Raw genomic sequence first — 21,166 nt, 5'->3', positions numbered from 1 at the left:
CATATGTCAACCTCCCGCCGGAAGCTAGCCCGTTTGCAGTTATATTCACAGGGGTCCCTGAACTCAGGATAGGGCAAAGAGAATCCCAGATGGAACTGAAGGGGAAAATTGCTAATTGGTTAAACTTCGATAGACCATTGCAGGATGAAGAGGAGGGGGAAATCCTACATGTCAGAAGGGTAAGCTGGGTGGGCAATAGACGAAAAGATAGAGAAGGCAACTGCGTTATTGCAAATTTTAAGAATCCAAACCTAGTACAGTATATACTGGAGAATCACAATAGAAACACAACGAGTACAATCAGGACAATGCCATTAGGTTTTTTCTACCCTAGAAAACTGGTTGCCTATCCCCCAAACCCCAAACAGGGGACTAGAGGAAGGACTGTGGACGACCACTGGGTAAGGCATAGAGATAGCAGTGCACAGTACCTCTCACACCCAGTAGGCCCCCAGTGGACCAATAGATTTACCCCCCTTTACACGCTAGATGGAAATGAATGACTAGGGCTGACATGCAGGGCTGAAGTGGGCATAGACAATAGGGGGAGGACCAAGGACCTGGCACTTATGGAGCCAAGAAATGCCCTAAGAATGCACGTTTCAGTGGGCTCTGAACCTAATACTAGAAGGGAGGGGATTGGGTCACAGGCTAGTCCACCGCACCAGGGTCCAATTGAAAGTGATGCCCGGGATGGCAATATAAGAGTTACTTCTTGGAATATAGCAGGGATAGCGGGTAAATTTGAAGACCCAGATTGGAGAAAAGAACTTCAGGGCTATAGTATATTGGCCTTCCAAGAGACCTGGGCAGTGGACCCAGAACTGTACCAACTAAAAGGTTTCAAGTGCTTTGCTGTCCCAGCACAGGAAAGCAGAGCAGGGAGAGCGAGAGGAGGGTTATCCATTTATGTTGACATAACTCTAGAAGGTAAATGGACAGTCACATCATGGACGTCGCATACCCTGCAGGCACTCAGTTACAAAAGTAGAGGGCAGAAAATACAGTTGTTCAACTTTTACAACCCAGGGCCCTCACAAGGGGAACATGCAGCACTACTGGAATTAAGCAATAGATAAAGGGAAGAGACGGAACAGAGAAGCAAGGGGGGGAGTTCAATCATTGTATTATTGGGTGACTTTAATTGTCACCTTTGTCCAAACATCTCCACTACACAAGTGGATTGGGATGCTTGCCCTCTACGAAAGGGGTCGCATTTTGAGCACACACAGGAGGGCACGTTACTATCCACTATGCTAGAAACCTACTCACTAGCCCACACTCTGGACATGGTAGCGCAGGAGAGGGAGGATTTATATGTTCCTACATTCAAAGGTAGAGGTTGTTCCTCAATGATTGACTACATAATCATCTCTTCTTTTGTACTGTCCAAAGTCAAGAAGGTAATAACAAAATGGAGCCCCTTTAGTGACCACAACCCACTAACCATAGATCTAAACCACGGTGGCCGTAGAACTAATAGCAACAAAAGGGAGGGCAGGTTGCACCCTGTAGCCCAAGGAAGGCGCCTTAAGTGGACAAAAATAAAACCGCAGGAATTCTATAAAACACTAATAGTGGAAGGCGGGAAATATGTGGAGGAGTGTTTAGATCTCCAAGTAAAAGGCTCAGACCTATTAGCCTCTTTTGAATCCCTAACAAAACTAGCGGATAAATTGCTGGAAACAAAAGGCCCCATTAAGAAATCAACTCACCCACGTTGGTTTGATACAAGTTGTTCCAAAGCACTAAGGAACCTAAAAAAAGCCCTCAAATGCAAACCAAGGGACACGGTACTAGTGGCCAATTGTAGACAGATTTACAAAGTCAAAACAAAGGAGAGGAAACTGGTACTACAGGCAGAGTTATGGGCAGACCTGAGAGAGGCAGGTGAAAACAGGGATTATTCTGAATTCTGGAGAATTGTGAATAGGCCCTGTTTTCAGGATAATACTACCCCAGTTATTAGTGCAAATATCCTCCCTGACCAGTGGGTTAGACACTTTGAGGGCCTGTATATTAACACGAAGGGGCCCACACAGGAGGGATTGTGGGAAGGTGACAGGAGTGTAGACCTAGCCTTTACACTTGAAGAACTCAAACTAGCGATACAAGGGCTCACTCCCAATAAAGCACCAGGCCCCGATGGAACACCACCGAATCTGTATAGAAGCAACATAGACCTATGGGCACCTATCCTAACAAGGGTCCTAAATGCGGCGGTTAGGTCTGGCCTCCCACGCTCCTGGTCCACTGCACTGATAGTACCCATTTTTAAGAAAGGGAGCCGAGAAGATCCTAAATGCTACAGGCCGATTTCTCCAATCGATGTTTCAGCAAAAATTCTAGGGAGGGTGATATTAAATCCGCTAACAGAGTGGACCGAGGAACACCACACCCTAGTGGACACTCAGTATGGTTTTAGATGTGGTAGATCAACTAGCGACCAGTGATTAAACCTATATCTGCTAACTGCTAAATATACCAAAGCCAGCAAGGGCACTGTTTATATGGGGTTTATGGACCTGGCAGCCGCATTGGACAATGTCAACAGAAGTAAACTATGGGCGATGATGGTCACGATGGGCATGGAAGTGGAGCTCATCAACATCCTAAAAGAGCTCAATTTGAACACTACGGCTAAAGTGAGATTTAGCCCAGAGGGGGGACGCACGGAAGCTTTCCCTTGCTTAGGAGGAGTAAGGCAAGGTTGCATCCTTGCTTCGTTTCTTTTTTCGTTATATATCAATGGACTAGAAAGCTCCCTCATCTCCCTTGCCCAGGATTGCCCAAGAGTAGGATCGCGGCAAATCCCAGTACTTTTGTACGCGGACGACGCGGTGTTGCTGGCCCGCACACCGAGGAGTCTACAACACCTGGTAAACGGCTTCGTGGAGTTTATGGCAAACCTGGACCCTGCAGTGAATCTAAAAAAGTCTTTTGTCATGGTGGCCGGCAAAAAACCAGCCAAGAAACCAGTGTTCAAGATAGGGACACATACTCTTGAAACGGTTAACACCTTTCCCTATTTGGGCCTTTTGTTGGATAATGACATGCACTTTAAAGCGCTAGTGGAAGAACATTGCTCAAAGCTTATATCCTCCAATGGGGCAATTTTAAGTTTTGTGAATAGACTTGGCCGGTGGTGTCCTGAACAAATAATGACCCTCTATGGTTCGATCACCACGTCAAAAGCAGTATATGGAGCTGAGGTGTGGGGATTCAAGGACCCGACAAAACTACAAATTGAAGAAGACAAGTTCTTCCGTAGAATCCTCAAAATTCCACAATCTACCCCCTCAGTCATTGTACACCAAGAATTGGGGATGGGATGCATCTCGGATGAGGTGAAGATTAGGCCTATCACTGCTTGGATTAGAATATGGACCAACCCAGAGGCTGAATTAACCAGGGAAATTGCAAAAGACTGTCTGCTAAGAGACAATGCACTCCAAATCCCCTGGTTGAAATATGTTAATGTTACTCTGACAACTATTCACCAGTCTCATTTGTTTCTTGATCACGCGCTGATTACAAACAATTGTAAAATGACAGTGAAGAAACTGTTATTAGAAAGCTTTGCAGCTGCCAGACTAAAAGCGGGGATACTTAAGAGATCAGTAACAGCGCATAGCCTAGTAGAAAACGGAATGGGCATGGAACCCTATCTGTTTTTAATGTATAATCAACAGGACATATTTTTAATATGTTGTTTTAGGCTCAATCTTTCACCTAATATTTTAGCCTATCCTTCGGGGTTTACTGTAACGATTGAGCAGAAGGGTGCCTGCGGCTGCGACAATAGGTCTCCGCAGGACACCCTTCATTTTGTACTTTTATGTCCATTTTATCAATTGTCTAGGCGTCGATTTCTGGTCCACATACTTAAAAGCCAGAAAATACGACATGCAAAAGCAGCCCTGTTGTTTCTACAAAAAGCAAATGATACGTATACCCTGTGCGCCATTTCAAGTTTTCTAAAAATAGCTGTTAGATTAAGAAACACAAGAAATTAACCTTAGCACAAACTTTGTCGTTGAATCATGATCCATGTACAATGTGCCCAGTGAATGTTTTAATCTTTTTCAAATAGGCGTAATGTTCAGAAATGTAATTTAATTTAATAACATTTTATGCACTGTTTACCATGTATTTTTATGATGATTTTTAATTATCGAAATAAAAAACGAACTGAACTGAACTGAAAAAGAAAAACATTTTTCATTTGCCTTTTAATTCTAAAAATGAATTTGGACCAAAATATTGCACTAGTGTTTGGCATGTTTTATGGGAATTTATAGATTTAGCATACATGGCCAAATTAAAAAAGCATACAAGTCAGTTTATACATCACTTTATTAGTTTGAAAAAGCAGCCTTTGTACTACATAACGATAAATAATACACAAAAAATCGAAACTATTTTAACAAATAACTGCTTAATATTTATTCATATAGTGCAATCCAAAAACGAGTATTCATACATGTTCACCATAAAGAAGCCAAAATATATAGTACACAAAATTTAGAATGAACGAACAAACCACCCATGTTTTCTAACAAATGAATGTTAATCCATTGCTCTTAGTGAAACTATATATAGGCAGATAGAGTGTGAACTATGACTGTCTGGAATGCCCCAAAAGGACCTACTCCCCACATACTGCTCATGTTATGTGTCCCCCAGGGTATAGCAGCTGCCACCTTCAGACTACAACCTCAAATAGAGGGGAGATGACACAAAAAACATTGCTGTGTCAGTGGGCCTTGGAAAGATGAGGCGGTCCCAGTTGTAAGGGTCACTGACTGGTAAAACAGCAGGCAGTGATTCTTCACGGCATCGCATAAGCACAGGTAAGTCCACAGTGCAGGCCTTGCATTGGACATCCATACACGCTCTTGACTGGTACCCCACTCTTCCACCCCCTTGGTTAAAAACACCCACGTTATTCACTATCACCCATCTATATATTTATTTACTTGTCCCAGAGTAGTCTCGGAAAACAATACCTTAATCATTTTCTTAATTTAAAAAATCCTAAAGACAGAGCGAAGCTAATTTTAGCCAAATCAACTTAATAAAATAAATACAGTTATTTACAGTCTTTAGAGAGAGAATCAGTTCACTTAACCAGGTTTCCAAAATTTAAATATACATTTAATAAGGGGAGATTTGCCACATTTTTGTTGCGCATGAAGTTACTCTACAAGGACCATTCTGGCTGGGCCTTTTTTGTGTAAACACTGCTCTTGTCTTTCGTTGGTGGCTCAAAGGATCTACAGTGAGGAAAGCATCAACAGGTCCATGTCTTCAATTCCGTAACCTATGGCATAAATTGGTGGGTAACAATTTTTGTAGTACTACAGTAGTACCACCAGACTCACTACAAAGTGCTATTCACAAACTCCACTTTTGTAATTAATTAAACTTTATAGTAAGTTTATTTGATTTACAAACTGCACTTTTCTAGTAATGTACACTTTTTTAGGCCCTATCTCCATTAATTTCAATAGGAGGATGTTGCATTAAAAGTTGTAGGCCATGTGTAGTATTTGACTTACTACAAAAAAGTAAATTCCTACAAAAATGTAAGTTAATTCCTAGGTGTAAGTAACTACAAAAGCACAGTTTATGAATACCAAAAAGAAGTAAACTTACTGAGATGTGTAAACTTACTCAAAAGTGTAAGTTACCCTTGAGAATCAGGTCCTCTATGTTGACGAGCACAGAAAGTTTTCACTGCTGCTGTTTTCAACTTGGGATTCCCCAAGATGAGGATCAGGGAGTTAATGAAGGGATATGGATTACATCCAAATCCAGAAACATATAATTTGTAAGGCACTACATCTCCACCATTTTCTGTTAGAACCATGATCAAAGCAAGGTTGAAGACAATGTAGAGAACCAGCAAGGATAAGGTGGTTTTTGCTGCATTGACATGGGCCTCCAGGCTGGGACCCCCGGTGAAACCCCCGGTGAAACCTGACATGTGTTGCCGCATCTGTTGGGTGTGTCTGTAGAGAGATGTGAGGATCAGCACAGATGCAATGACTATCACTATCAGAGGCACAACGCATGCTGTGGAAGAAATGAAGATCCTGTTCCAAAGGCTGTTTTCACGAACTGTGCCTCCAAAGGTGGTGTTTGTAGTAGTGGAATTATCTGTATATTTCTTCCTCATGTACCAAATTCCAGGTAGGTTGATGACTAAAGATGCCAGTACAGAACACAGGAGCAGCCAGGGAACCATGGCAGAGATTCTTAGCTTTAGGCGTGTGAAGAGCACATGTGAGAAGTTGACAATTCTGATGCAGTAGAAGACACATAGCCAGGTGTTGATCCAGAAGTTGCAGGAAACAAAGAAAGGAAAAAGCATAAAAAAACTCTTCCAAACACTGTCTCTATTGTATACCTCTTCCCAGAGGAAGCGTATCAGGAAACTTGCTGAGCAACAACTCTGCACAGGAATATTGGTCAACGCCACCCCCAGCAGGAGGAGATCACTTGATACTGGCAGGCGTCTACTCCGGGCACATTGAGTCAGGATTACAGCTGCCATAAATGTGTTGGTGGTGAGGCCCATCAACCAGCCAATATTGAGAAAAATCAGGAAAAACAGGTCAAATTGAGACATTTTGCAAAAGAATGTGTCTAACTGTGCACTTTCCTGCTCTAACTGGTGCCTTGATCGCAAAGAACATGTATTTACCCAATACTACGTTTTCAGGCGGAATTTAAAGAAACTGTCACTTTCGTAATATTGGGATATCAGTTCACATGTCCTCCTAGAAACAAAGAAAGTCGAAAATAATGGACCAACAGCTCAATTGTCTATAAGCACTGCTTTGTGTGTTATCGGAGAAGCCAAAAATACCTTTTCTGGCACAGTGAGGGGCAGTCGGCGGAGAATTTCCGGCACTTGATGGCACTACTGGATGGATCCTATTCAAGGTGGCTATCTAGGTACCAATCTTAACAGAGTCTCCTTTTGAACATCCAAAAAAGAGAGAGTAGTTTATTAGTTAAGTGGTAAGACTGTCTCTTTTCTTCTGTGTAAGGCTTTCCTCCAAACAGTGCCACTCCTTCATCCTAGGTGCAGGGCTGGTTCCTCTTTAAATGGCATTTTTCAGTAATGTAGTTTACGTCAATAGACAACGAATTTTACTCCATGTCTCCTCCCCTCCTTTGCCTACATCGCTCCTTTGGCTCCTTCCCTGCATCTAGCTCCTACTGCTGGATAGATCTGATTTCAAAATGTATTTTGCATAAATGAGAGATCATCACATGAGTCAGTTTCCATTTGCACAGGTGTTGGTGGGAGAGAGGTTGGTAATGGTGCTCTGGATCAACAGCATATTGAGACCTCATTTATTTACTTATGTTGAAGCCTCATTGTATGATTCTTTATATTAAGATAAACTGAGGAATCACATCTAGCTGCAGGGTGGGATCTATAGCACCATCTCATTCTACAAGATCTTCTTGCATCTGTAGGTAGTGTTGTCATGTCTTAAACTATCACCTACTTTATGGGTTGATGTCACTTTGACAGTGGATATTACCATCAGGTGACTGTCAAATGCTCAAGTGAGATTTCTAAATCCTACAAGAGAGTTCTTCAATGAGAGTGAAGGACAAGTATGCCCACTTTCCAGGCTACTAATGCATTTCAAATATATACTTGAGAGTCTTGGTGACTTCCATGATTCCACACAAAATATTCATGGTATAAGAGGGCATGCCAACATTTTCACTGGTACCTGGTAATGCCAGAACTGTACACAATAATGTTTACCTAGGTTTCATTCTAACAAAACACATTATAACATTTCCTTAACATTTGGTAAACTATTCATACTTAGCTCTATGTTTGGGAGTCTTGAGTTAAATATTCGCATCTCAATAAATTGTACATATACGTTTTTGGTGACAAAAGCAGGGACCAGGCAAGAAACATGGGATTTTGCAAAAAGTCAGGTGATTAGCAAAATAAAAGTGAGTAAAGTCGATCATCAGTCGAATATAGGGGTAGTCAAAGCACCTGCAAAATTAGGGCCCCTGACAATTCATCTCCCCGATGAGATGCTGTTGTTTTGATACCAAAGGGGATGATGGACGGAGCGCTTGAGCAAATCAAACACTCACTCACAGTGGAGAAGTGTGGCTCAATGGTTAGAGTGGCAAACCCTGATGCAGAGGTCTGGCCCAGGAACAGGGTTCAATTCCCGCCTCGGTAGGTCTTGGGCTCAATTTCCTCGGACCTGATCGTTCTCGCCTTGGTGCCAATTCTAATCATGGGTCCCACTCCGCAACTCTGGGCAATAGCTTGCTTAATCTCCACAACGGCCCCAACAGCGCTGGGATGCCTGGCTTCACCTTAGGGGTGCCCAGGAGTGGACATTTCACAGGTAAAAGCCAGGAAGGGTTCCACTGCCATATGAGTACAGCGCCAGGATGCCCCTTTGCTGGGGCAGCAGTGCGCTTTACAAGTACAAATTCATTCATTTTCATTTTTTTCAGTCAACTGATCTTGGTTTAATCGGTAGGGTGTTGAAATATCGATTACAAAAGCATAGTTGACATAAATATAGTTGTAAAAATATCGTTTACAAAAATATCGACACCCTATACTTAAACAGGTAAGTACATGAATATCTACTCAAAAATATCGTTGTAATAAATATAGATGTAAAAAATATCGACTTTTTAAATTAATTAAATTTACATTAAATAATAAATAAATATAAGTAATATTAAAAAAATACATTACATTACTTTTATTTTTAAACTATTGAAAACAAATTAACTACACTTTTTCATTATAAACTTAATAAATGTGTACATATACATATATTTAACACATTACTTTATATAACAACAATAATACATACATATATTTAAAATATACAATATATTATTAGTTAAAACATTTGATAGCGTAGGTGTTAAAATGACTATTCCCACTCCAGAGGGTGCAACAGTAGGGAAAGCGTTGGATAGCGTAGGGGTAAAAATTACTATTCCCACTCCAGAGGGTGCAACAGTAGGGAAAGCGTTGGATAGCGTAGGAGTAAAATTTACTATTCCCACTCCAGAGGGTGCAACAGTAGGGAAAGCGTTGGATAGCGTAGGGGTAATAATTACTATTCCCACTCCAGAGGGTGCAACAGAAGGGAAAGCGCTGGATAGCGTAGGGGTAAAAATTACTATTCCCACTCCAGAGGGTGCAACAGTAGGGAAAGCGTTGGATAACGTAGGGGTAAAAATTACTATTCCCACTCCAGAGGGTGCAACAGTAGGGAAAGCGTTGGATAGCGTAGGGGTAAAAAGTACTATTCCCACTCCAGAGGGTGCAACAGTAGGGAAAGCGTTGGATAGCGTAGGGGTAAAAATTACTATTCCCACTCCAGAGGGTGCAACAGTAGGGAAAGCGTTGGATAGCGTCGGGGTAAAAATTACTATTCCCACTCCAGAGGGTGCAACAGTAGGGAAAGCGTTGGATAGCGTAGGTGTAAACATTACTAAATGTATTTACTCATTTATAAAATAACAAATCGTTTTTTTTATTTAATTAATCATTAATTAAATAATTATTCAATTAAAATGTAATTAATTCACTACATTTTCAATAAAAAATTCCAGTACACACACCTAAAATTAATTAAACAATTAAAATAATCAATTACATCATTATTAATAAATGAACTAATTGAAATTAATTAACTTATTATTTATTACACTATTTATAATCATTGAAAACATTAATTAATCTATTATTTTATTATATTTAAATTACATCCCACCCTACGCCCCTATAAACCCACAACCCGCTACGGAACTATTAACACTAAATTCAACATAAAATACATTATTAACTAATAAAATACTACAAAAAATACTACTTTGACAACAAATACTCATTAAAAACACTACATTACTTATAATTATTTAAAAAACGATATTTTTGTAAACTATGTTTTTGTAAACGATATTTATTACAACTATATTAATGTTATCGATATTACTTACCTGTCTGTCGATATTCTGGTCAAACTATATTTTTGTCATCGATATTTTTTCCTGTAGATATTTTTGCGGCGATATTTAGGTTAGTCGATATTTTTACGACGATATTCCTGCTCTGTACCGTTTAATCCATCATCATTCTTTAGCTCAATCAACCACCCCAGTTCAGACATGGCCATATGCAAATCAGTCTGACCCTGTGCCTCATGTGAACAGTCCGGCATGGAACAGCCAAGCCATATCTGCCCTGGACTGGAAACAAGCATCCTAGGACCGGTTTCGGGTTCATAACCCTCATCAGCCAGGCTATCTTAAATCCAGTGGCAAAGTGAGCAAGGGACCCAAATCTGGGCATACCATGCCAACTTAGGGCAAACATAGCAATACTAAAGGGGATGATGGACGGAGCATTTGAGCAAATGAAACACTCACCCCCAGTCAACTGATCTGGGTTTAATCCAGCAAAGTGAGCAAGGGACCCAATTCTGGGCATACCCTGCCAATTTATGGCGAACAAAGCGTTACCAAAGAGGATGATGGACGGAGCACTTGAGCAAATCAAACACTCACCCCCAGTCAACTGATCTGGGTTTAATCCAGTTTTGACTAGCGCACATTGGACTGATGATCGACTCTACTGTTCTTGCTTTTCCATCACCAATCCCCTAACTTTTTGGTCCAAAAGATTTTGCTCTAATTACTTTGAGACAGATTAGTCTGACGGTCAGTGTCCTAAAGAACCTCACGAACGCTTGCCCTCAGTGCCGGAATGTAGAGACAATTAGAGGATTGAATACACCTCTCTTTCGAATACAGAAGTGAAATGCCTATAACATTAGACTTCAACAATAATCCTTTAACTCAACCTGCAGGCTCTCCTTTTGTGGCACTGACACACTTTTTAACTGGAGCACCTTATGTCACTGTGCATTTCGACACCTCTACTAATTGTAATTGAAATACTCCAGTGAATAATTACTCTTGTGTATTCACTTGATAACAAATATTAATTGTGCTATATCACACCTTTGTTGCTTGATCCCTGCAATGTTTGATTGAATCCTTTTTAACAATTGCATGAACCAATAAATTATATTCGGATATTTAACTCAAGCCCACACAGTGTCCAGTCCCATAAGGGTGGGGTACCATATGTGACGCAAATATATTAAAGGTTTTTCTTCAAGTGAATCCTTGGGAGCCCTTTTTGTTTTGAGTTCTGATTCTACCGAAATAATGTTTTGGTTTTTCCCTCACTTTATTGGCTCTTGCGATCACAGAAAGCCACTTTGAACAAGAGTTGGCAAGGTGGTGCCTACAGTCCGTGCTTCAGCTTCATACTGCAGTAGCTTCAGGAGGGACGTGGAATATATCTTGCTCTTTATCAAAATCCAGTAGAATTGGGAAGATCACCTGTTGCCTCAGATATATCCTCTCTGTCCTCTGATGGCAGCTGTCTCCTAGACAACGCCCAGAGTTCTTGAGGTGCAGTCAGTAACTACCAGTTACTGCTGGCATTCTACAAAATCTTCTAGGGAAAAAAGTCACTGCCTGAGATTACTTCAGCAGACTGATCATGGTCTGTAACTAGGACATTTAGCAAACTCTGAAAATGGTGTGAATAGGGTATCTGGGTGGGATCTGTGATCACAGAACATTCTAGTATGTTGGGTGCATTCGAGCTACCACGCATGGAGGTATACCGAGAAGAACTGGGGTTTTTGGTATGGTTAGACTTGCCAGGACTAGATGTAATGAATGAAGTATAACAGGAACAGGATATTATGAGGGAAGTCCCTGGGAGGAGAGATCACATATTAAATAGATGGAGAATGTGCTTTGCAGACTTTATATCATCTCAGGCAGGTGATCCATTTTCCGTTGAATATCAACCAATTGATTTTGAATAGTGTATAAACAGCTTATGCTCTGCTCAGTAGTAAGTGGCTGTAATTGTATTGGAGTTGGGCAGTCACACCTCTTATGTGAATCATGCCTATGGGTGGTTGAGTTCTTCAGTGGAGATTCATGTGGCATGCGTGTGTGGTGGTATAATCGGAATGTCCTTTCTTGGGGGCTACTGGTTTTGCCCTTGCCAGTATTCTGGTCTGTATCAGTGCAGAAATAGCTCTGATCCAGGTAATGATCCATGCTTCCTTGAGATATGCTGGCTTTTTGTTGTCTAGTTCCATCCATTAAGGGGTTGGTGAGTGATCATGGAGGAGTTGGGGATGATAACCTAGTGATGTCTTATTTGGTAGGTACGTTAGGCAGGGTATCCATTCTAATGTTCCTTATTTTAGGAGTGTTACACACATATTCGAAGCCTGTACAATAAAGACATTACAAATACAGGGCACAGTACCTCTGAGTAACTGGGACACGTTGGTTGTGCTGTGCCAAGACCTAGAAAGTTAGTGGAGTGTGGAAAAAATACAGGGAACTACGAATCCCATGAGTCCTTCGTAATATGATGTTCATGTATGTTTAGAGCCCCGCGGAAGAGGGAATGAAGACAACTTCTGTGGTCAGTGTGGGGCAGAATATTTGTTAGTCGAGCCAATTTCTAAATGTCAGATGAAGCTGCGAGTGCTATTTCTGTAAGGGTGCGGTCTCACCAATCCTCTGTGTTTATACCCACAAGACAATCAATACTGGTGTAACCTACAGTTGCTATGACAAGGCTGAGACTTTGCCCATCAATTTGATCGTGGTAGAACTGTTTTGCGAATTACAAACTGAGAGTTATTTTTATTCAAGGAAGATATTTGAATTCTTTGGGTGTTCTATGGATTACAACTATGCTTCAAGAATACTTATTCTGTCAAATATATCATTGAATTCGGATTGTTGAGAAAATCTTTTTACATGACAAGATGATATGCCATGTATGCTCTTCATTACTTATGATTCAGAAAAGGGGGTGGTGATGAACAGAGTGTCTGAATTAAGCAGACCACTCTTACCAAGTCCGAAGATCAGGGCTTGATCCATCACCGTTTTTTAGCTCACTGCACCATCCCAGCTCAGAACTTGGCTATATGCAAATTAGTCTGACCCTGGCCCAGTGCATCATGGGAACAGGGCAAACCAAACTACCAAGCCAAATCTTATACTGGGAAGGAAACAAGCTTCCGGGGACCGGTTTCTGGCATTTCAGCCATCTTCGGCCCGGCTTGCTTGAATCCTGATGGTGCAATGAGCAAGGGACTCACATCTGAGTATACCCTTCCACGCTTATGGTGGACAAAAATGATTCAGAAAAGGGGGTGGTGATGAACAGAGTGTCTGAATTAAGCAGACCACTCTTACCCAGTCCAAAGATCAGGGCTTGATCCATCACCGTTTTTAGCTCAGTGCACCATCCCAGCTCAGAACTTGGCTATATGCAAATTAGTCTGACCCTGGCCCAGTGCATCATGGGAACAGGGCAGACCAAACTACCAAGCCAATTCTTATACTGGGAAGGAAACAAGCTTCCGGGGACTGGTTTCTGGCATTTCAGCCATCTTCAGCCCGGCTTGCTTGAATCCTGATGGTGCAATGAGCAAGGGACTCACATCCGAGTATAACCTTCCATGCTTATGGTGGACAAAAATGATTCAGAAAAGGGGGTGGTGATGAACAGAGTGTCTGAATTAAGCAGACCACTCTTACCCAGTCCAAAGATCAGGGCTTGATCCATCACCATTTTTTAGCTTACTGAACCATCCCAGCTCAGAACTTGGCTATATGCAAATTAGTCTGACCCTGGCCCAGTGCATCATGGGAACAGGGCAGACCAAACTACCAAGCCAATTCTTATACTGGGAAGGAAACAAGCTTCCGGGGACTGGTTTCTGGCATTTCAGCCATCTTCAGCCCGGCTTGCTTGAATCCTGATGGTGCAATGAGCAAGGGACTCACATCTGAGTATACCCTTCCACGCTTATGGTGGACAAAAATGATTCAGAAAAGGGGGTGGTGATGAACAGAGTGTCTGAATTAAGCAGACCACTCTTACCCAGTCCAAAGATCAGGGATGGATCCATCACCTTTTTTTAGCTCACTGCACCATCCCAGCTCAGAACTTGGCTATATGCAAATTAGTCTGACCCTGGCCCAGTGCATCATGGGAACAGGGCAGACCAAACTACCGAGCCAATTCTTATACTGGGAAGGAAACAAGCTTCCGGGGACCGGTTTCTGGCATTTCAGCCGTCTTCGGCCCGGCTTGCTTGAATCCTGATCATTACTTAATCATGTTTTCTAACAGGGTTATATGAGCCCTGTATATTGTTTTATACCCATGATATCTTTTGGTGGGTACTAAAAATATCATCAGTTATATAAGTTAAACTGTGAGGGAAAAGGTAGTTGGAAATATAAAAAGGGTATTTTCATCTTTCAGCCTTCTCCGCAAAGAAAGACACCAAAGTCTCCTACTATACAGATATGCTAAATAATATCTGGAATTTATCCTAGAGTTATGTTATTTTATTTTACAGGTGGTGAAGGAATTATCTGGAGATTTTTATTCTAATTTGTGTAACACTGAGGTACAGCATATATTGCTTTTTCTTTTACAGGTCTCCTCCTTGTTGTATCTTTTCCATACTTCCCTCGCTTGATCACCTTAAGCTTCTGTGCTTTCATAGAAATTCGGAATTAAGGCGGTCTAGAGGTGAACCAAATGAGCATCGAACCAACTCTGAGGAAAAATCGATTATATGATCCCAACAGGTAGAAACATTTAGGGCCTTCATGGTATCAAACAATGTCATGACGATACTGAGGTTGACTTGCAAGGAGTCAAACATGATCTTTTCATGCTCATACATAGTGATTTGCAGCACATATTTCTGGTTATGGTAAACAGACCTAGCACGATTTTCCCACAAGGGATCTTTGTATGTTTTTGAGTCTCAGAAGAAAAAGCATAGAGTATCGCGCCATAAAGGTATGTCGTAGGTAAACTATGGAATTTTTCAGTGATTAAGGTTTCCGGGCTTGCCAGCAGTAAGATTTCCAGAAGACAAGGATAATTCAGGTCTGTCATCATTTCAAACAAATCCCCTTTGAAATGATCCACAAAGTACTAAGAAGAATCTCCATTAGGGTCATCAAATCCATAGAATTCAAAATCATGTTACTTAGTTAAAGTGTACCAGAGAAACAGCTGTGGAATAAAGAAATATACCCTGAAAAAAGCCAGCAACATGGGCATAATGGCAGAAACACAAAGACTGATAAGAAGTTAAATTTGAAATAAAAGAGCACATCAGTGTCATTACAACTAAAAAGATAATGTGATATATGAAAAAGAAAAACAATTTTCATTTGCCTTTTAATTCTAAAAATGAATTTGGACCAAAATATTGCACTAATGTTTGGCACGTTTTATGGCAATTTATAGATTTAGCATACATGCCCAAATTAAAAAAGCACACAAGTCAGTTTATACATCACTTTATTAGTTTGAATAAGCAGCCTTTGTACTACATAACGATAAATAATACACAAAAAATCGAAACTATTTTGACAAATAACTGCTTAATATTTTTCCATATAGTGCAATCCAAAAACGAGCATTCATACATGTTCACCATAAAGAAGCCAAAATATATAGTATACAAAATTTAGAATGAACGAACAACCCACCCATGTTTTCTAACAAATGAATGTTAATCCATTGCTCTTAGTGAAAACTATATATAGGCATATAGAGTGTGAACTATGACTGTCTGGGATGCCCCAAAAGGACCTACTCCCCACATACTGTTCATGTTATGTGTCCCCCAGGGTATAGCAGCTGTCACCTGCAGACTATAACCTCAAATAGAGGGGAGATGACACCAAAAACATTGCTGTGTCAGTGGGCCTTGGAAAGATGAGGCGGTCCCAGTTGTAAGGGTCATTGACTGGTAAAACAGCAGGCAGTGATTCTTCACGGCATCGCATAAGCACAGGTAAGTCCACAGTGCAGGCCTTGCATTGGACATCCATACACGCTCTTGACTGGTACCCCACTCTTCCACCCCCTTGGTTAAAAACACCCATGTTATTCACTATCACCCATCTATATATTTATTTACTTGTCCCAGAGTAGTCTCGGAAAACAATACCTTAATCATTTTCTTAATTTAAAAAATCCTAAAGACAGAGCGAAGCTAATTTTAGCCAAAGCAACTTGATAAAATAAATACAGTTATTTACAGTCTTTAGAGAGAGAATCAGTTCACTTAACCAGGTTTCCAAAGTTGAAATATACATTTAATAAGGGGAGATTTGCCACATTTTTCTTGCGCATGAAGTTACTCTACAAGGACCATTCTGGCTGGGCCTTTTTTGTGTAAACACTGCTCTTGTCTTTCGTAGGTGGCTCAAAGGATCTACAGTGAGGAAAGCATCAACAGGTCCATGTCTTCAATCCATAACCTGTGGCATAAATTGGTGGGTAACAATTTTTGTAGTACTACAGCAGTACCACCAGACTCACTACAACGTGCTATTCACAAACTCCACTTTTGTAATTAATTAAACTTTATAGTAAGTTTACTTGATTTACAAACTGCACTTTTCTAGTAATGTACACTTTTTTAGTCCCTATCTCCATTAATTTCAATAGGAGGATGTTGCATTAAAAGTTGTAGGCCATGTGTAGTGCTTGACTTACTACAAAAAAGTAAATTACTACAAAAATGTAAGTTAATTCCCAGGTGTAAGTAACTACAAAAGCACAGTTTATGAATACCAAAAAGAAGTAAACTTACTGAGATGTGTAAACTTACTCAAAAGTGTAAGTTACCCTTGAGAATCAGGTCCTCTATGTTGACGAGCACAGAAAGTTTTCACTGCTGCTGTTTTCAACTTGGGATTCCCCAAGATGAGGATCAGGGAGTTAATGAAGGGATATGGATTACATCCAAATCCAGAAACATATAATTTGTAAGGCACTACATCTCCACCATTTTCTGTTAGAACCATGATCAAAGCAAGGTTGAAGACAATGTAGAGAACCAGCAAGGATAAGGTGGTTTTTGCTGCATTGACATGGGCCTCCAGGCTGGGACCCCCGGTGAAACCTGACATGTGTTGCCGCATCTGTTGGGTGTGTCTGTAGAGAGATGTGAGGATCAGCACAGATGCAATTAATATCACTATCAGAGGCACAACGCATGCTGTCGAAGAAATGAAGATCCTGTTCCAAAGGCTGTTTTCACGAACTGTGCCTCCAAAGGTGGTGTTTGTAGTAGTGGAATTATCTGTATGTTTCTTCCTCATGTACCAAATTCCAGGTAGGTTGATGACTAAAGATGCCAGTACAGAACCCAGGAGCAGCCAGGGAACCATGGCAGAGATTCTTAGCTTTAGGCGTGTGAAGAGCACATGTGAGAAGTTGACAATTCTGATGCAGTAGAAGACACATAGCCAGGTGTTGATCCAGAAGTTGCAGGAAACAAAGAAGGGAAAAAGCATAAAAAAACTCTTCCAAACACTGTCTCTATTGTATACCTCTTCCCAGAGGAAGCGTATCAGGAAACTTGCTGAGCAACAACTCTGCACAGGAATATTGGTCAACGCCACCCCCAGCAGGAGGAGATCACTTGATATTGGCAGGCGTCTACTCCTGGCACATTGAGTCAGGATTACAGCTGCCATAAATGTGTTGGTGGTGATGCCCATCAACCAGCCAATATTGAGAAAAATCAGGAAAAACAGGTCAAATTGAGACATTTTGCAAAAGAATGTGTCTAACTGTGCACTTTCCTGCTCTAACTGGTGCCTTGATCGCAAAGAACATGTATTTACCCAATACTACGTTTTCAGACGGAATTTAAAGAAACTGTACCTTTCGTAATATTGGGATATCAGTTCACATGTCCTCCTAGAAACAAAGAAAGTTAAAAATAATGGACCAACAGCTCAATTGTCTATAAGCACTGCTTTGTGTGTTATCGGAGAAGCCAAAAATACCTTTTCTGGCACAGTGAGGGGCAGTCGGCGGAGAATTTCCGGCACTTGATGGCACTACTGGATGGATCCTATTCAAGGTGGCTATCTAGGTACCAATCTTAACAGAGTCTCCTTTTGAATATCCAAAAAAGAGGATAGTTTATTAGTTAAGTGGTAAGAATGTCTCTTTTCTTCTGTGTAAGGCTTTCCTCCAAACAGTGCCACTCCTTCATCCTAGGTGCAGGGCTGGTTCCTCTTTAAATGGCATTTTTCAGTAATGTAGTTTACGTCAATAGACAACGAATTTTACTCCATGTCTCCTCCCCTCCTTTGCCTACATCACTCCTTTGGCTCCTTCCCTGCATCCAGCTGCTGCTGCTGGATAGGTCTGATTTCAAAATGTATTTTGCATAAATGAGAGATCATCACATGAGTCAGTTTCCATTTGCACAGGTGTTGGTGGGAGAGAGGTTGGTAATGGTGCTCTGGATCAACAGCATATTGAGACCTCATTTATTTACTTATGTTGAAGCCTCATTGTATGATTCTTTATATTAAGATAAACTGAGGAATCACATCTAGCTGCAGGGTGGGATCTATAGCACCATCACATTCTACAAGATCTTCTTGCATCGGTAGGTAGTGTTGTCATGTCTTAAACTATCACCTACTTTATGGGTTGATGTCACTTTGACAGTGGATATTACCATCAGGTGACTGTCAAATGCTCAAGTGAGATTTCTAAATCCTACAAGGGAGTTCTTCAATGAGAGTGAAGGACAAGTATGCCCACTTTCCAGGCTACTAATGCATTTCAAATATATACTTGAGAGTCTTGGTGACTTCCATGATTCAACACAAAAAGTCATGGTATAAGAGGGCATGCCAACATTTTCACTGGTACCTGGTAATGCTAGAACTGTACACAATAATGTTTACCTAGGTTTCATTCTAACAAAACACATTATAACATTTCCTTAACATTTGGTAAACTATTCATACTTAGCTCTATGTTTGGGAGTCTTGAGTTAAATATTCGCATCTCAATAAATTGTACATATACGTTTTTGGTGAAAAAAGCAGGGACAAGGCAAGAAACATGGGATTTTGCAAAAAGTCAGGTGATTAGCAAAATAAAAGTGAGTAAAGTCGATCATCAGTCCAATATATGGGTAGTCAAAGCACCTGCAAAATTAGGGCCCCTGACAGTTCATCTCCCCGATGAGATGCTGTTGTTTTGATACCAAAGGGGATGATGGACGGAGCGCTTGAGCAAATCAAACACTCACTCACAGTGGAGAAGTGTGGCTCAATGGTTAGAGTGGCAGACCCTGATGCAGAGGTCTGGCCAAGGAACAGGGTTCAATTCCCGCCTCGGTAGGTCTTGGGCTCAATTTCCTCGGACCTGATCGTTCTCGCCTCGGTGCCAATTCTAATCATGGGTCCCACTCCACAACTCTGGGCAATAGCTTGCTTAATCTCCACAACGGCCCCAACAGCGCTGGGATGCCTGGCTTCACCTTGGGGGTGCCCAGGAGTGGACATTTCACAGGGAAAAGCCAGGAAGGGTTCCACAGCCATATGAGTACAGCGCCAGGATGCCCCTTTGCTGGGGCAGCAGTGCGCTTTACAAGTACAAATTCATTCATTTTCATTTTTTTCAGTCAACTGTTCTTGGTTTAATCCATCATCATTCTTTAGCTCAATCAACCACCCCAATTCAGACATGGCCATATGCAAATCAGTCTGACCCTGTGCCTCATGTGAACACTCCGGCATGGAACAGCCAAGCCATGTCTGCCCTGGACTGGAAACAAGCATCCTAGGACCGGTTTCGGGTTCATAACCCTGATCAGCCAGGCTATCTTAAATCCAGTGGCAAAGTGAGCAAGGGACCCAAATCTGGGCATACCCTGCCAACTTAGGGCAAACAAAGCAATACTAAAGGGGATGATGGACGGAGCATTTGAGCAAATGAAAGACTCACCCCCAGTCAACTGATCTGGGTTTAATCCAGCAAAGTGAGCAAGGGACCCAATTCTGGGCCTACCCTGCCAATTTATGGCGAACAAAGCGTTACCAAAGAGGAAGATGGACGGAGCGTTTGAGCAAATCAAACACTCACCCCCAGTCAACTGTTCTGGGTTTAATCCAGTTTTGACTAGCGCACATTGGACTGATGATCGACTCGACTGTTCTTGCTTTTCCATCACCAATCCCCTAACTTTTTGGTCCAAAAGATTTTGCTCTAATTACTTTGAGACAGATTAGTCCGACGGTCAGTGTCCTGAAGAACCTCACGAACGCTTGCCCTCAGTGTCGGAATGTAGAGACAATTAGAGGATTGAATACACCTCTTTTTCGAATACAGAAGTGAAATGCCTATAACAATAGACTCCAGCAATAATCCTTTAACTCAACCTGCAGGCTCTCCTTTTGTGGCACTGAAACACTTTTTAACTGGAGCACCTTATGTCACTGTGCATTTCGACACCACTACTAATTGTAATTGAATTACTCTTGTGTATTTACTTGATAACAAATATTAATTGTGCTATATCACACCTTTGTTGCTTGATCCCTGCAATGTTTGATTGAATCCTTTTTAACAATTGCATGAACCAATAAATTATATTCGGATACTTAACTCAAGCCTACCCAATGTCCAGTCCCATATGGGTGGGGTACCATAAGTGATGCAAATATATTAAAGGTTTTTTTTCAAGTGAATCCTTGGGAGCCCTTTTTGTTTTGAGTTCTGATTCTACCGAAATAATGTTTTGGTTTTTCCCTCACTTTATTGGCTCTTGCGATCACAGAAAGCCACTTTGAACAAGTGTTGGCAAGGTGGTACCTACAGTCCGTGCTTCAGCTTCATACTGCAGTAGCTTCAGGAGGGACGTGGAATATATCTTGCTCTTTATCAAGATCCAGTAGAGTTGGGAAGATCACCTGTTGCCTCAGATATGTCCTCTCTGTCCTCTGATGGCAGCTGTCTCCTAGACAACGCCCAGAGTTCTTGAGGTGCAGTCAGTAACTACCAGTTACTGCTGGCATTCTACAAAATCTTCTAGGGAAAAAAATCACTGCCTGAGATTACTTCAGCAGACTGATCATGGTCTGTAACTAGGACATCTAGCAAACTCTGAAAATGGTGTGAATAGGGTATCTGGGTGTGACCTGTGATCACAGAATATTCTGGTAT

At 41.3% G+C, this 21,166-nt stretch overlaps 2 protein-coding genes across 2 annotated transcripts; both read right to left on the bottom strand.

Annotated features, from left to right (window-relative positions):
- Positions 1-5,689: 5,689 nt before the first annotated feature.
- Positions 5,690-6,250, bottom strand: LOC147668164 (taste receptor type 2 member 40-like). Its single transcript, XM_086948731.1, has one exon. The coding sequence runs from the start codon at positions 6,248-6,250 to the stop codon at positions 5,690-5,692; it is 561 nt and encodes a 186-aa protein (XP_086804857.1).
- A 10,559-nt stretch (positions 6,251-16,809) lies between these two features.
- On the bottom strand, positions 16,810-17,742 carry LOC147668163 (taste receptor type 2 member 40-like). Its single transcript, XM_086948730.1, has one exon. The coding sequence runs from the start codon at positions 17,740-17,742 to the stop codon at positions 16,810-16,812; it is 933 nt and encodes a 310-aa protein (XP_086804856.1).
- Between the last annotated feature and the right edge of the window lie 3,424 nt (positions 17,743-21,166).

This window comes from Lissotriton vulgaris, unplaced genomic scaffold (genome assembly GCF_964263255.1).
Source record: "Lissotriton vulgaris unplaced genomic scaffold, aLisVul1.2 SCAFFOLD_1169, whole genome shotgun sequence".
Classification (NCBI taxonomy): domain Eukaryota; kingdom Metazoa; phylum Chordata; class Amphibia; order Caudata; family Salamandridae; genus Lissotriton; species Lissotriton vulgaris.
The sequence above is the reverse complement of the archived record's forward strand: the minus strand, read 5'-3'. Positions and strand labels throughout refer to the sequence as shown.